This window comes from Euleptes europaea, chromosome 11 (genome assembly GCF_029931775.1).
Source record: "Euleptes europaea isolate rEulEur1 chromosome 11, rEulEur1.hap1, whole genome shotgun sequence".
Lineage (NCBI taxonomy): Eukaryota > Metazoa > Chordata > Lepidosauria > Squamata > Sphaerodactylidae > Euleptes > Euleptes europaea.
In genome coordinates this window covers 24017046-24033711 of record NC_079322.1, presented here as the reverse complement: position 1 = coordinate 24033711, position 16666 = coordinate 24017046, and the positions used below count along the sequence as shown (strand labels likewise).

The window sequence follows — 16666 nt, the reverse complement described above, 5'->3', positions numbered from 1 at the left end:
TTGCATTGTAGTCATGGATTTTGACGACATTTCAGAAATGTGATTTCATCTTTGTCTAACTTAAGGGCGTTTTCGGCAACTTGAAGTCCTGGATCACGTCACCAGCGCCTTTTCTTCTTTGCTGAACGATATCAACCTCTTGCAGAATACAGAGGACAGAAATGGAGAGGGGAAGGGGGTGGCAGGCACCCCGAACGGCAAAGCCATAGTCTTGCAAGCAAAACGGAGAAGACTAGGCCAGCTCCTGAGAAAAGTGTCTCGACAGACGACGATGCATGGCCCTCCAGCTTACCGAATTACTGACACACCCAGCAAGACAAATGAAGACTATTCTTCTGCTGTTGATGTGGACAAATGCATAGCGGCCAGGTCTGCCTTATGTGACCACCCCACCTTGGACTCTCTAAAAGAGGAGATGTTTCCCAGTGACGAGGAGGAGAAGACCAGGAATTTATCTCATCCTCCAAGCAAAACTAGGGCAATGCCTCATCTGCCTCTTAAACAGACCCATTTTCTTTTCACCTCCGAGATGCTTATCAAAGACAGACCTCGCAAGGAGCCCAATTTGCTTTTGAACCACATGCTCAAGAGGGTATCTGGCCTAAACGGCAAGCCTTCAGATTCCTTCGAAATGGAAGAGGTAAGACAAATATGTGGCATATAAGGGAGCATATGGGTGTGGGGAGGGTAGTCAGCTATTATTGGAAAGGGGAAGGCTAGAGCAGATTGTTTTGACCTTGGCTGTAGTTGAACCTCAACATTCAGGTACTGCAAGGGAGGAGAAAGGCCGTTGAATCACAGTTGTTAGATTTTCTCTTCGGAATGAGACAACACCAGTTGGCTCAGGGTCCTCCCAACTCGACTTTCCAAACCCTTCAGCTGCAGGGAAATTAATTTAGCAGCACCCTAATGTCAGCTCAGGTGTCTATCCCTAGCGTCCCATAAACAGACACGCTCAGGCAGGTGAACCTAACCAATGCTAATTTGTTAGGAGCAAAAAGACAAATGTAAAAGAAGCTGACTGCCTCTCATGCAGGAGAGGTTGCTAATGGGGTCTAAGCAGGCAGGTTACAGTATAAAAGCATTCTAGGCAAGGAAGTAAACCAAAGTGAAACCACAGTGCAGTAACTACGAGATCACGGTTCCCAGAGAATTGCAGACATGACATCTGTGATAAACAGTACACAGGATTTGCAGCATGAGAACAAAACCTTGACTAGCAGCCAGAACCTGGCCTTGACAGGAAGCCAGCCTCTGGCCTGCAATTGCCAAACTCCTACTCCAAAGGTAGCAAAGACCTGACATTCTGATTTGGATCAGGACAACAAGACGGGGGAGAGGAAGGACCACTGCCTCTGCCATAGGGTTGCCAGGTCCCTATTCGGCACCGGCAGGAGGTTTCTGGGGTGGAGCCTGAGGAGGGTGGGGTTTGGGGAGGGACTTCAATGCCAGAGAGTCCAATTGACAAAGTGGTCATTTTCTCCAGGGGAACTGATCTCTATCAGCTGGAGATCAGCTGTAACAGCAGGAGATCTCCAGCTACTACCTGGAGGTTGGCAATCTTACTCTGCCACCACAATTTTCCTGAGCCTAAACAGCCCCAGAAGCAATGGTTGCCTAGTTGCAGGGCCACATGTGTAGTATTAACAGCCCATTCCTGAAATAACAGCATGCAGAGTCGGCAGGGAAGAGGCACAGGGGCGCTTCTTCCTAAGCCGATTTGCTCACCCCATAAAACAAAACAAAAAGCCGTTTCGTGGCTTTTTTTGTTTTGTTTTACCGGGGCTAAAAGCCCCATTGAAAACAGCGAGGCTGCGCCTGCTCAAAAGCAGACGCAGCACTGCCGTAACTGGCATCGGCGTAACCGGCCGAACCGGGATAGGAATCCATCTAACCGGTGGCTCCTCCCCCCAGCCCGCCCCTGGAACGCCCCCCTGCACCGGCACAGCCTCTCTACACCGTGGCCTGCGCCACGGAGAGGCCACGCCGGCGGAGGGGCGAGGCGCTCGGCCACCGCCGGGACTGGCCTCGCCACCAGCGTAAGTGCGTGTAATCATGGTTTTACACGCACTTACGCTGGCGGCGGGGTCATGCCGCCTCCTAAAGACTTTCAGCCCAAATTTTCAGGAATGGGCTGTTAGTGTACATGCAGCCCCCACCTTGTTAAGGGGGCAAATTATGCCCTGCTTTAACCCATTTAGAATCTCTACCCAACCCATCTGTCAGTGCTGTTGAACTTGCACAACCTGTGACCTTCCTAGCCAATCACAACCCATCTGGCACGTATGAGAACCCTTCAAGGGCTCTACAGACTTCCCGATTTTGCCCTTTGTCTGCAGTTGCATAAGGTGAGAGCATCTAGCATATTGCAGGCTGTGGGTAGTGGGTAAGGCTGCCAACTTCCAGGTGGTGGCTGAAGATCTCCCTCTATTACAAGTGATCACCAGGTGACAGAAATCAGTTCCCCTGGAGAAAATGGCCGCTTTGGCAGTTGGACTGTATGGCATTGAAGACCCTCCCTTCTCCAAACCACACCCTCCTCAGACTCCACCCTCCAAAATGTCCAGGTATTTCCCAACCTGGAGCTGGCAACCCTAGAACTTGGATCCACAGTTGTTGTGTAAGAAGTTGTGCAGTTCTAGGTTACATTGCAGCAGCTATCGAGGGAATGGGAGGCTTGGATGAAACATTGTGAATATGAATTAGGACTGGGGAAAATGGAAGAGTACCTTTTAATCTGATCTAGATGACATTGCTAACATAAAGAAGTGTAATCAATTATATTAATAGCATATTGTGATTGAAACTTAATTGAGATATAAGATTAATTAAGATCAGACTATATCACGATGGGATAGAATACTTTATTAAGAGGCGGACGGAGGTGATGGGGAAGTCAATAAATTTTCCTTTTTTTTATTTAGTACTTAAATAACTATAACAACATTACTTATGATTTAGTTTTTTATATTACTTTTATTGTTGTTTGTTAACATGGAAAATTTATATTATAAAAATCAATAAAAAATTTCAAAAAAAACATTGCAGCGGCTATCGCTAGGGAAACATTTCCAGTTGACAGTGACACAGGACCAATGGCCAATTGCAGCATGAGGAAGGGCAAGTCTTGGAGACGCTAGCTTACAGCTATAGACTGAGTCTGAGCTCTGTTTAAAAAACAAACAAAACAGGGGAACCAACAACCAAGCAACATCTGGAAGCTTTAGAGTTGTTTTTGTTTGAAATCTTAGTGTTAAAAAGAAGAAATATACTTTTAATAATAAAAACAAGCTGTTTTGAGTAGTCTTTTCTCCCCCCTCCTTGTCTCAGATCCAGAGCTTTGAGGATGAATCTTCCTGGGGAAATCCTCTTGAAAGCACTTCAGGTGGGTATTAGCAAATTTAATCGCTCTCTATATTTGTACAAATTTGCCATACAGGAGAGCTTTCGAGATCTAAATGCCAGAGATATGCAGTGGCTGGACAACTGAATGCTCTCTCACAGCCTTCTCTCCCCGATGTCATTACTCAAGAAATTAATCTCTGTATCATTTCAAAGGAAAGCTTTGGTTGATTTTTCAGTCATCCGATTCTTGCTCAACACTTTTTATAGGCAAGAGGAGCATCAGATATAAGCCTAACAAGGGGCCAAGGGAGAACTTTTTTTTGCAGAGTTGTAAAAAAATGGTTTCGAACAAGGGAATGCAATTTTAAAATTATAAGTTCATACGCATGGTATGGGTTAATGCTTACCACAGCTCTTATTTTCTTGTTGGGTTGGGCAAGTTGAATATGTCTAAGGCCGTGTGGTTTGTTCATGGCTGAGATGTAACCCATGGACTTACAGCTCATAAGTTATATCTTTCACTGCTCTGCTACTCCAATTCTGTATTGGTCACTTAACCTATGCAAGTGGCATCTTCATACGGGACCATTCAAATCTGCTCTTAGTTGTGAGTTATGTAGGATTCAAGAGCAGCCGAAGACTCCAGAGAACTGGAAACTTAGATGCAAAGTATAGCAGATTCATAGGGCTGCCAGCCTCCAGGTAGCGCCTGGATAGGGTTGCCAACCTCCAGGTACTAGCTGGAGATCTCCTGCTATTACAACTGATCTCCAGCCAATAGAGATCAGTTGCCCTGGAGAAAATGGCCACTTTGTCAATTGGACTCTATGACATTGAAGTCCCTCCCCTCCCCAAACCCCGCCCTCCTCAGGCTCCATACCAAAAACCTCCCGCTGGTGGCAAAGAGGGACCTGGCAACCCTACGCTTGGCGATCTCCCACTGTTACAGTTGATCTCCAGATGACCAAAATCAGTTCCCCTGGAGAAAATGGCTGCTTTGGAGGGTAGATTCTATGGCATTATGCCCTGCTGAGGTCCCTCCCCTCCCCAAACCCTATACTCCCGAGGCTCCGCCCCCCAAATCTCCAGGTATTTCCCAACCTAGAGCTGGCAACCCTGTAGACTCAGCTTACCCAGCCACACACATATACAAACTGATAAAGTGTGGAAGGGATTTAGTGCAGCTGGTTCCAGCTCTTAAGCCAGAGTGATGTAGGGGTTAAGAGTTGTGGTTTGGAGCGGCAGACTGATCAGGAGAACCGGGTTTGATTCCCCACTCCTCCACATGAGCGACAGAGGCTAACCTGGTGAACTGGATTTGTTTCCCCATCACACTGGCTCCTTGTTTGCTGTAAGGTAAAAACCTGTTTGCTGTAAGGAATTAATTAATTAAAATAAGAATCCTCCCTAAACCCATTTACTTTTAATCTGGCCAGGTTTGTGAGGAGTAGTTAAGAGTGTTGCCTGCTTTCTAGTACAAATCCCACTGAGAATGAAAAAGGGAGAGACCCACTGAATATTGTGGTTATGTGCATGTGTATGACGGAACCACTTTCTGCTTTGGTTATGTCCCTTGACATTGTAGCCAGGCCCTCTCTATCCAATCTCTTAATTTTGTACACGTACATATGTGCACACACACACACAGAAACAATGAACAACCATTCCTTAGCTGCTTTTTGCCATCTTTCCTGAATGTAGATTCTGGCTGTTTAGCTGTGCCAGGCGTCCTGATGTTCCTTTTGTCTCCCCCCACCCCCCGTTAGCAGAATGCAGAGACTTAATTCTAAAAGACACTCAAACCCCAAGCATTCCTAAATGACTTTACAAGGAATACCAGAGTGTTTTTGAGCAATTGCGTGTTGTTGTGTTTTTTAAAAAACAGCAACGACAAAATATTACAATTTTTTATTAGGCAATTTTATCATTGTTATAAATAAGTAATTGTACTGGGGAGAAGGGATAATCCTTATTTAATTAAATTCATCTATACTCCCAGGTTGGCAGCAACCAGACATATGTGAGACTAATACCCACAGCCTGCCTGGTATGCATGTGCAATTAAAAATTCACTCTACAGTAGCACTGGCAGTTTAGTGTTGCTTTTGGCATTTACAAATTCTCTTATTTTGTGACTTTTTTCCCACCATACACATATGCTGGAGCAGATGTTGCTTATTTGTTGTTTATTCAAATCTGTAAGCTCTGGCAGCAAACACCATTGTTCTGTAATGAAGCTTTGCTCGCTGTCCTGTATTAGGACCTAGGAAACGTCTGACGGGCAGTTAGCTCCCAGCAGGTGCCTGGACTGATTTGAGTGGCAATTTTTATAGGATAGAGCTTGCGACTGTGAATATGGGCCGGGCAGCACCAAGGGACGGAGGGGGTATCGCGAAGCACAGGGCAGCCTGGCCACGGTAGACTGGCCCGCGTTGGCTCCTGGCATTCTCTTTTGTTGAGATTTCATGGTCCATATTTGGAAGCTGAGTTGCTTTGTACACCGGCAGAGAGAGAGAGAGAGAGAGAGAGACTCACACATGCTTCTAGGTCATTCTTCCCATTTTCAGTCTGCATTTGTGAAGCGCATAATGCTCCCCCCCCCGGTTAATGCAGCCTGTGATTGAAGACTCATTAGGGGGACCTTCTCATTGTGACAGGACTGGGATCCACATGTGCAGGCATTTTCTGCTTCCATCCCTTTCTTTGGGTCTTCTTCTTGGATCGTTCCCCGGTTCCCTCCCCCACCCCCTCTCCAGCGACGGGCTGGTTTTCCAAGGGGACGTTGACCAAAGAAGCCATGGCTGATCCCGGAAACTATGGTGCCAACACGGCAGCAATAGCTGGCTGGAAAGCCCCCCGCACGGCCCAAGAGGCAATCAATCAGACAAGTAACCACCTCCATCTGGCATATGGTCGCATGGAAACTCACTTTCCTAGCATTTGTGATTCATCTTGTCCCAACAAGTGGTGCCAGGGACCAAACCACAGTTGAGTCTTTCCAGCAGCTGGGGTACGTTCAACCCTCCCCAGCCTGCCGAACTGACACATTTGCTCCCATGACTTATTGAGTGGCAATTCTTTTAATTATCGCACCTTCCCTCCTCCTCCTCCTCCTCCTCCTCCCTGCCATCTCTTCACATACAGTTTGGCACCAGGGGAATATCTGCAGAAGGCAATCGGTATTTTTCTTAATTGACTGTGTTCCAATAGTGTGAATCCTGTTTATTATCCCCTTGTAAAGTACATATGGGAACGATTGCGGGATGGCGAGAAGGAGCGCCACTATGCCTTCCCCCGTTTCTAATGGCATCGGGGCAGGTTCTATCGGTATTCACAGATGGAAGCCGCTTGCCAAATGCCAGCATAGAAGCGGAAAGGTATTAGCGCTTGCTGTTTTTTCCCCCCTTGTCATATTCTTTTCTGAACATGCCTCGTGCAATGATTTCTTTGTTTTCTATTTTTAAAAAATGGATTTCCGCACATTTTAAAGCTATAACAATGGGTTGAATTAAATAGGATGACATTTGAAGCGATAACAAAGGGTGGAAATAAACAGGGTGACATTTAATGCATGGTTCTGTGCTTCGATAGGACAAGATGATAAAATTAATAACAACAATAATATTTTCACAAGGTTGAATGATGTACGTAGAGATTTTATGTAGGTAATTAATTCAATAACAGTGCCTTTTCTGCTTCTGTTTGGCTTATGGCCCATAATAAAGACTGACTGACTGAATAATATTTTAAGGTATATGAAGGACATCTATAGTCATACTTTCTTTCTCACAGGCCATTCCTGAAAGGGGGGGTAGATATGCAGCAACCAGGAATGGTGCAGTCATGCCGCCTCTACAGAGGTTTCCTGGCTGAAAAATAAATGTTTAAAATGCATTAAAAAAAAAAAAACGCCATGAAACTCCTCCATGAAGTTACGTGGGGCTACGCCAGCTATTTTGCTGGTGTAGCAACGCTGCAGCATAGAGGGGCGTTCCCAGGCCAAAAGGGAAGGTTTGGAAGCTGACTAATGTCAGCTCTGCCCTTGGAATATCCCAGCAATGCCCTCCAACGTCACCTCAGGCACCCTCTTATGGGTTTTCGCTGCCTGCGTGGCAGTGTGAGTGGTCGAGGCCTGCATTGCTGCGGGTCTCTGCAGTGCTGGCATATGTGCCCCTGCTCCAGCATCCAAGCCACTTTATCATGGTGTGAAGTGGCACGGATGCCGACACAGGGTTGTGCCGGTGTGTATGGTGCTTCAAAGAGCCAGTGTGGTGTAGTGGTTAAGGGCCGTGGTTTGGAGCGGTGGACTCTGATCTGGAGAACTGGGTTTGATTCCCCACTCCTCCACATGAGCGGCGGAGGCTAATCTGGTGAACCGGGTTGGTTTCCCCACTCCTACACATGGGGCCAGCTTGGTGACCTTGGGCTAGTCACATCTCTCTTAGAGCTCTATCAGCCCCACCTACTTCACAGGGTGTCTCTTGTGGGGAGGGGAAGGTGATTGTAAACCACTTTGAGACTCCTTAAAGATAGAGAAAAGCAGGGTATAAAAACCAACTCTTCTCCTTCTTCACCCCCCCTTTCAGGATTGCATGGTGAGTGTGCCTCTTCCCCAGTTTTTTATGATGGAAGGTCATGACAACCATGGTTAGCTTGAGCCTTTATCTTATACCTTCTCTCGTGGCATATAAACTCAGCCTTAGACAAACAGATGTGGTTGGAGAAGACTGACTCAACAAATAGGGTGTCAGACTTCCGTCATCACCAAGGAGCTGGAAAACAGTGGTGCGTGAGGGCACAGGATGGGCACGTTTCATCTTTTCTCAGCCCGCTGCTTTCCCCTGTCATCCTCACCCCCAGGCGCTTTTTCCCAAGCCAGAGTTCCAGGTGCGTGCTTCCATCTTTAGTGGGGGCAGGGAAGACTTGCGGCAGGAAAGCACTGCTCAGAGGAAGGGGCACTGGAACTCACCCCACATCCCTTTTTCTAGGTATTCATTAGGGTGAGGGGCAATTGCCAGTGGAGAAGTCTAGACCCAAGTCAGCCACTAAATCTCCAGTCCCAGCTTTCAGTGTAAGATCCAGAGTTCACTGTACTGACCTTGTGATACCTTGTAGAGGCCATACATTTATTTATTGAAAACATTCAGATCCCGCCTTTCCAACAGTGTGCTCGAGGTGGCTTATAATGGACTCAAAGAATAGAACGGCATGAATAAAAATGACATACATTAGCATAAAGCCGCCCAGACGCAACCAAATGCTTAACGAATGAATGAGTCGGTTGCTGCTGCTTAAGGGAGGCCAGGGAAGGGGGACATACAGACTTCTAATGGGAGGGCATTCCGGAGATGGAGGGCAACAGCAGAAAAGGCACTGTTGCATGACAGCGCTTCTCATTTCACTTGGGGAAGGGATGCAGAGTAGAACCTGCAGTGATGATCCCAGAGTCTGGGCAGCACAGTATGGGAGGACGAGGTCCTGTAAGTGCCATGGTCCCAGATAGGGTTGCCAGCTCCAGGTTGGGAAATACTTGGAGATTTTGGGAATGGAACCTGAGAAGGGCGGGGTTTGGGAAGGGGAGGGACTTAAATGGCATAGAGTCTAAATGCCCAAGCGGCCCATTTTTCCAGGGGAACTGATCTCTCTTGGCTGGAGATCAGTTGTAATAGCAGAAGATCTCCAGCTAGTACCTGGAGGTTGGCAACCCTAGTCCCAGACCAGATAGAGCTTTAGAGGTTGATAATGGCACTTTGAGTTGGGCCTGGAAACAAACGGGTAACTAATGTAGATCTTTTATAATTGGGTCGATAGGATGATCTAACTCAATAGGCAGCCAGGTCCTGAACCACTAGGATCTTCTGAACCATTTGCCAAAGGCAGCCCGATAGAGTGCAGGACGGTGTTGTGATCTGGAGGTAACTGGCACGTCGTGGACTAATGTGGCTAGATCCCACTTCTCAAGGAAGGGGCTGATGAGCCAGCCAAAGCATGAAAAAGGTGCTTCGTGCTGCAGTGGAGAGTTTCCTCTCCATCTGTAAAGCTGAAAAGGACATATCATTCTGCAAGAACAGCTATGCCTCTCCATCTAAGTCTCTCTGATAACTGCCAGGATGTGGTTGCCAGGAACTGTGGTGGGCTGTGACTGTGGCCACTTACTGAGTGGGAGTCCCAAATCCTTACCATGCATGGCAGACACAGGTGGAGACGACAGTGTTGTGCTCACCTGCCAGCAGTGTTCTGCTTTGTGGAAACATGTAGTGATGGTGAGCCGCCTGCAGAGGGCACTGCTGCATGCATGGTGCTGACCTGGGTCTCCTTCACTTCTAGGGCTGCCAACCTCCAGGCACTAGCTGGAGATCTCCTATTACAACTGATCTCCAGCTGATAGAGATCAGTTCCCCTGGAGAAAATGGCCACTTTGGATTCTATTGGATTCTATGGCATTGAAGTCCCTCCCTTCCCCAAACCCCACCCTCCTCAGGTTCCACCCCCAAAATCTCCAGGTATTTCCTAACCTGGAGCTGGCAAACCTGTTCACTTCCTGTCCTGCCATTTGGTGCTTGGTGGTAAGGGCCAGTGGGAGCCCATCGCTCATGGTCACTACCCCACAGTTGGAGCCCAGGTAAAACTACTTCCTGCAAGTTTGGTTCTGTTGTCACCTTGGCAACCCTTTGTGCTCTTTTCATGGTTTCTCTTTCCTTATCCTTGCCAAATGTTCATCAGATGATGGCAGAAAGAGGGAAAAAATGTGTAGAGGAGGAGGAGGAGGAGGAGAAAGAGGAGGAGGTGAGAAACGCTTATTAAAAGGTCTGCCAACTAATCTAGAGAAGCACAGAAGTTCATTCCTCCACTGAATTTTATAACAATGATTTAGCTGTTGCACCGCACCGGGAATTTGTCGTCATTAGCCCGGGGCAGGAAAGTTATGTGTCAGACCCAGACAATTTCATGTGTGACAGTCCTCCTCATACCCACTGCCTGTCACAGGGGTCCCAGGCCGCCCCCTCATCTGTGTCCCCCACTCTTCTTGTGTGCAAGTAAATAAGAGCCTGTCACTTCTGTCACTCATAGAGGCTGAGCCGCCAGGCTTGCCTACCCCTCTCCTTGCCTGCAAATGAGCCCTGGCCACCCCGAGACATGTGAATTTCCTGTCACTGCTGCTAGCGGGCAGACGAGAAGAGATGGGGCTCTGACATGCGACACTGGCGCAATCCTACGGAGCTTTGCCAGGAGCCTTGAGCCCGTCGCAGGCGTCATAAACTTCATCTCTGTTTCCTTGGAAAAGATCAATCAAGTGTCTGATTGATCTCCAATCAGTTTGATCCCCCAAAGGATACCAAGTGTTGTGGATTTTTTTAATGAGAAGCTGCTGTGTTAAAAATCTATCCCCTTCCTTGCATAAATCACACCCGATATTGCCGTCCCAACCTGGATCTACAGTGTCAGCTTCCGCTTTGTATCTTGAAATGCCAGCCACTGCTTCTCCTCCAGAAAAGAACAAGAAGAGTTGGTTTTTAAATGCCAACTTTCTCTACCACTTAAGGAAGAATCAACCCGGCTTACAATCACCTTCCCTTCCCCTCCCCACAATGGGCACCCTGTGAAGTAGGTGTAGGGTTGGCAGGTCCCTCCTTGCCACCAGCGGGAGGTTTTTGGGGTGGAGACTGAGGAGGGAGGGGTTTGGTGGAGGGAAGGGACTTCAATGCCATAGAGTCCAATTGCCAAGCGGCATCTCTATCAGCTGGTGATCAGTTGTAATAGCAGGAGATCTCCTTCTAGTACATGGAGGTTGGCAGTCCTAGGTAGATGGGGCTGAGTGAGCTCTAAGAGAGATGTGACTAGCTCAAGGTCACCCAGCTGGCTTCATGTGGAGGAGTGGGAAAACCAACCCTGTTCACCAGATTAGCATCTGTCGTTCATGTGAAGGAGTAGGGAACCAAACCCAGTTCTCCAGATTAGAGTCCACCATTCCAAACTAAGGCTATTGGGAAAAAAATTCAGTAAAATTCAGATTTGACAATATTCAGCCCGTTTTTATTCGGGAAATGCCGTAGTCCGAACTCCCCCGCTTCGGGTCCGTGCAATTCAGCATAAGGTCCAGAGTTCGGGGGGAAATTTGGCCGAATAAAGCCATTAAAATCACAACCGCACCTTTCCGCGGCTCTGGGGGGCATTTTGGGGGGTAGAGGTCCCAAACTTTCAGCGTAGCTTCAAAGGACCCTTCTTGCAATAACCCCCAAGTTTTGTAAAGATTGGATCAGGGGGGGCTGAGATATGGCCCCCGAAAGGGGTTCCCCCTCCTTAATGTGCATTTGCAATTAGCAGAGCTTCCGCCCACTCGAAGCTCCCAGCCCTGACAAACAGCTGAGCTGCGGGGAGCAAGGGCGGGGCAGGTGTGAAGAAGTTTGCAAACCATGCAAAGCAACACAACCATTCAAACCATCACGTTTGCAACCATGCAAAGCAACACCTGACACCTGGGAGTTTGAAAACCATGGAAAGGGACAGAAGAAGTTTGCAAACCATGATGCAAAGCAACACAACCATGCAAAGCCACACGTTTGCAACCATGCAAAGCAACACCTGACACCTGGGAGTTTGCAAACCATGGAAAGGGACAGAGGCATGCTAGCTAAGCATCAGGAGCAGGAGGGGGTGGAATTTCCCCTTTTGCATCGGACTCGGAACCAGGCGAATGCATTCTTTAAGTCACAATTTGAAAACAATTTTTGAGCAAGCATCAAAATAGACCTAACCAATCTTATGAATGAGGGAAAACCTGAGGACACACAACTGAAGCCCCCCCCTCAAACCAGGGAGAGAGAGACTCGAGGGGGCACCCAGACAGAACGGGATTTCGGACCAGCATTTCCCGAGTAAAAATTTTACCGAATTTTTTTTTCAACAGCCCTAGTGCCAGTAGATAGCCTTCCATTAAGATTGCCAACTGTCCAGGAAAAGATGTTCCATCCCAGAAAAGGAAACGTCGGCAGCCTCTGCCTTCCATTGTTCTTCCTGAAAGGTGCTTTTGGTTGTGGATTGCTCAAGAGTGGAGGTCTTCAGACCTTCTTCATCCAACATTTCCCCCATGGGGAGGAGGCCTGCAGCCCTGTCTCTGTTCTTCTGATGCCCAGAGCCTGATGTCTCATTTTCATTAGAACTCGACACAGCTGTCAGCGGGATCTCCCGTTGTTTGTCAAGGATTAGAAACTGGACTGGAGCCAGTTATAAAATGAAGATGATCTTAACAACTGGGAAGGAAGGGAAGAAGGCAGGACAGACGGTGTGAGAACTTGACAAAGACACCTCGTTGACAGGACCAAAGGCCATTGCTAAAGTGATGTGGAGTTTTGGAGTAATATTATTAACATCGCAAATGCTCTGAGACCGGCAGTTTGCGTAGGTGGAAAACAGTACCTTTGTCCTTCTAAAAGGGGCATGAATATGATGTTCTTAACCTCTAAAATACAGAAACAGCATTGGAAGGTGGTACCCAATGGCCTCAATATCTCATTGCCATGGTTTCCTTTGTTTTATAGTGCCGATTCCGAGTTTTGAGTGGGTTTGCCGTTTATTGCATGTTAGATAAATTCTAGATAATTTTGATGTTACATTTTCAATCTTGTTATGTGTTCAGTATTCTGATAAGATCCGGTGGGTTAGAGAAATATACCTCCCGAGTTTTAATTTGTTACTTTTTAATGATTATCCAGGAGCATGCCTATTATTGTGGGTGCGGTGGAACACAGGCAGGATGGTGCTGCTGCAGTCGTCTTGTTAGTGGCTTCCTAGAGGCACCTGGTTGGCCACTGTGTGAACAGACTGCTGGACTTGATGGGCCTTGGTCTGATCCAGCAGGGCCTTTCTTATGTTCTTATTTATCATGTTGTTCATGATTAATTGTTGTAACGGCCTTTGGCCATATACAATAAAACTGAACCTGGAAGGTGGTATAATGTAGCTAAAGCAATGGGCTAGAGGCTTCTTGGTCATATCCAGCTTCTGTTAATGAAACCAGCCTCTTTCTCTCCATCTGCTGTATGGTGCTTATAATATAGCCAGTGTAGTGGAGTGGTTAGGATCTTGGACTAGGATCTGGGAGACCTGAATTCAAACTCTGCACAGAGTCATGTCTGATAAGAACATAAGAAAGGCCATGCTGGATCAGACCAAGGTTCATCAAGTCCCGTAGTCTGATCACTCAGTGGCCAACCAGGTGCCTCTAGGAAGCCCACAAACAAGACGACTGCAGCAGCATTATCCTGCCTGTGTTCCACTGCACCTAATATAACGGGCATGCTCCTCTGATTCTTGAGAGAATAGGTATGCATCATGACTAGTATCCATTTTGACTAGTAGCCATGGATAGCCCTCTCCTCCATAAACACATCCACTCCCCTCTTAAAGCCTTCCAAGTTGGCAGCCATCACCACATCCTGGGGCAGGGAGTTCCACAATTTAACTATGTGTTGTGTGAAGAAATACTTTCTTTTATCAGTTTTGAATCTCTCACCCTCCAGCTTCAGCAGATGACCCCGCATTCTAGTATTATGAGAGAAGGAGAAAAGCTTCTCCCTGTCCACTCTCTCCACACCATGCTTAATTTTATAAACCTCTATCATGTCTCCCCTTAACCACCTTCTTCCCAAGCTAAACGGCCATAAGCTTTTTAACCGCTCCTCATAGGGCAGTTGCTCTAGTCCCCTGATCATTTTGGTTGCTCTTTTCCACACCTTATTGAAGTTAACAGGCTTGGGAAAGTGTGGCTCTGCTTAGACTTAGACTATAAGGGAGCGCTCCTAAGCAGGTCTCCTCAGAATTGAGTCCCATGGTGTTCACTTGAGCTTATTCCCAGGAAAGTGGCAGTTGCTCTGGAAAGCTCTGATTTACAGAACGCAGTCACATCCTGCTTTGTGAATGGGGTCGATCGCAAGGTATTCCTGCCCTTTGCAGAGAGAACCTGTATGCAACTGAAATCCATCTGTCTTAAACACCACTGGCCTCCGGGGTTGTCATTCAATCTAGAAGTGCCAGATGGCCCTTGATGTTAAAGGATGTCTCTCATTTTAAAGTATGGTCTCAGAACAAAACACCACCCGCCCACCTCCAAACTTAATGGAATGCACGCTCCTTATTTTGGAGCGACGCATCTCCATTGGGCTTTGTTCCATAGCATACACAAAAAGCTTTGGCTATGCATTGCTCTCGGTATTTTGATTTGGCGACCCATCCTCGCAGAGGACACGGGATAATTCTGCTCCATGGCTTTCTCGTGTTTACAGTCTGGTATACAAACTAGATACGAATGGTCCCACTCCCCTAGTCCAAATTCTCCTCCTAAATCCATTGGCACTTTAGAGGTGAACAAAACTTATCCTGACACAGTCTTTTATAAGTCAGAGCTCACTTCTTCAGATGCTCAAACAGATTTAGCTGCTTGTAACTGTAAGTGCAGAGATGTTTGCCAGGGATCTACTCGTCATTCATCTGACGAAGTGTGCTCTGGTTCCACGGAAGATCATGATGGAATAAATGTTATACTTCAAGATGCCACTAGACTTTTCTTTTGCTGCAACAAACATTGTTCTAGAATCATCGTCATCACTGAAAGCCTTAAGACAGGTTCCGCAAAACTCCTTGCCACCCCAGGGCTAGCTTGCGGAGGAAATTTGATTGATCACAATAACTCATAACTATGCTGAACAATTAACTTTATTTTTAACAAACATTATTAGAATTAACTGTGATTAACTTTATTAGGAAAGTATTATTGTTGGAAAATATGCGGCCACAACTTTATTGGCACCAGCTGCGTTAGCCTTGGCGCAGCATGGGAGCTGTACCAGGAAGATCCTCCGACCCCATGCGGAGGAAGAAACAGCCTTGCCACCGCGGTCCCGCAGTGGTGACCCTGGGATGACGGTACTGGGATTGTCACCCGGACGTGAGACCCTAGGTGAATTCCCCTGCCACTTGGGGGAATGGCTGCCTGCCCCCCTCTTCGGGCAAGTTTACCCTGAGCCAATCCCCCAACACCCCTTATTGGGATCCCCTTAAACCTGAGGAAAGGGGCATGCAAGCCGCTTCCCTCAATAAACTGGGTACAGCCCCATGTTCCACCGCCAAAGTTGTGACGAGTAACATGCAACTATAGGGCGGGCAGGGTGGGACAAAACTGGAGATGGACTGAATCCTCTGGGCGAAGTTCGCCCGTTTTTATCCTCCTCAGGAGGACCAGAGGGAAAACATTTCCCTCTGCTTCTCCCAACCCCTTCCCCCCCTCCCGGCCAGAGCCTCCCCTCCCATTGGCTCATTTAATTGGAGCCAAGAGAGGCTATTGGCTGGGCGGGGAGCCCGGGGCCAGCACGAGCCCTTATCACGAGGCGGGTGCCCGGCACCGTGGGGCCCGCCGCCCCGAATTCAACCTCCGCCGAGCTTCCGCCCTAATTTCCTCCCCAGCCCGGGGCGGCAAAGGAGGCCTCCCGACCCGGGAACCTCGCCTTAGGATTATACAAGGAACTAGCACTAGCCCCGAAGATTTTTTTATTTGTTTGCCTTTGAGCATCTGAATCTTTTTTGAAAGCAGGCTCCATATCTTGGGGTCACAGAACTAGTTTCGTGGTTCTGAAGACTGAGACGTAGTCTTGTAAAGATCTTTTATAAGACTGAGCCGTAGTCTTACCAAGATCTTTGCTCCTGCTGCTTCTGTAACCAGCAGGAGCAAAGACACAAAAACGCTGGCCAGACCTTGAAACCGCAGAGGTGCTAAAAAACAACTGCAAAAAAAAAGGATCAGCGTTGTTGCCAGTTGGACATTGGAGGTTTGTCTCCTGCTGCCACCTAGTGGTAATTCCTTGCTGCAACACGTTGCTTGATGTAGTCTAATTTTCGTAGCAGTTCGGTGATAACTATAGCTTTTATGTAACTGAGAGATTTTCTGCAGTAGACCTTTCTGTGGTGTTCTGTTGCGAATCATAAGGAAGCATTCCAGAAAGTATTTCAGCAGGGAAATCTCCTAACCCTAGATCTCTCTTAGCTGATCTGTGGGCACTATTCAATTTTAATAAACTGTTCTACGTCTGAGAAGTAGGTAGAATGATTTTTTTTCCAGCAGGTTGCAAGGGCATTTAGACTAATTCCCCAAAGAGTCTGTGAGGAGGAAAAGAGAATAGATCTCTCTGTAATATAACTTACAGCCCCTTGATGAAAAACTTAATTCACAACATATTGCTTTTTTGAGTCTTTTCTACAATACCTTTGGGGTTTGTCTCCCATTGTTTCTACAGGACAGCGGCATACCCCTCTTTGCCTCTTCTGCTTC

At 47.3% G+C, this 16666-nt stretch overlaps 1 protein-coding gene across 1 annotated transcript in view; it reads left to right on the top strand.

Annotated features, from left to right (window-relative positions):
* The window catches only part of ITPRID1 (ITPR interacting domain containing 1), a 64429-nt gene that overhangs the window by 34770 nt on the left and 12993 nt on the right, over nt 1-16666 (top strand). The window contains exons 8-9 of the mRNA XM_056857539.1: nt 66-640; nt 3331-3385. Coding sequence (XP_056713517.1) covers nt 66-640; nt 3331-3385 — 630 coding nt within the window. The remainder of the gene's footprint in view (nt 1-65; nt 641-3330; nt 3386-16666) is intronic.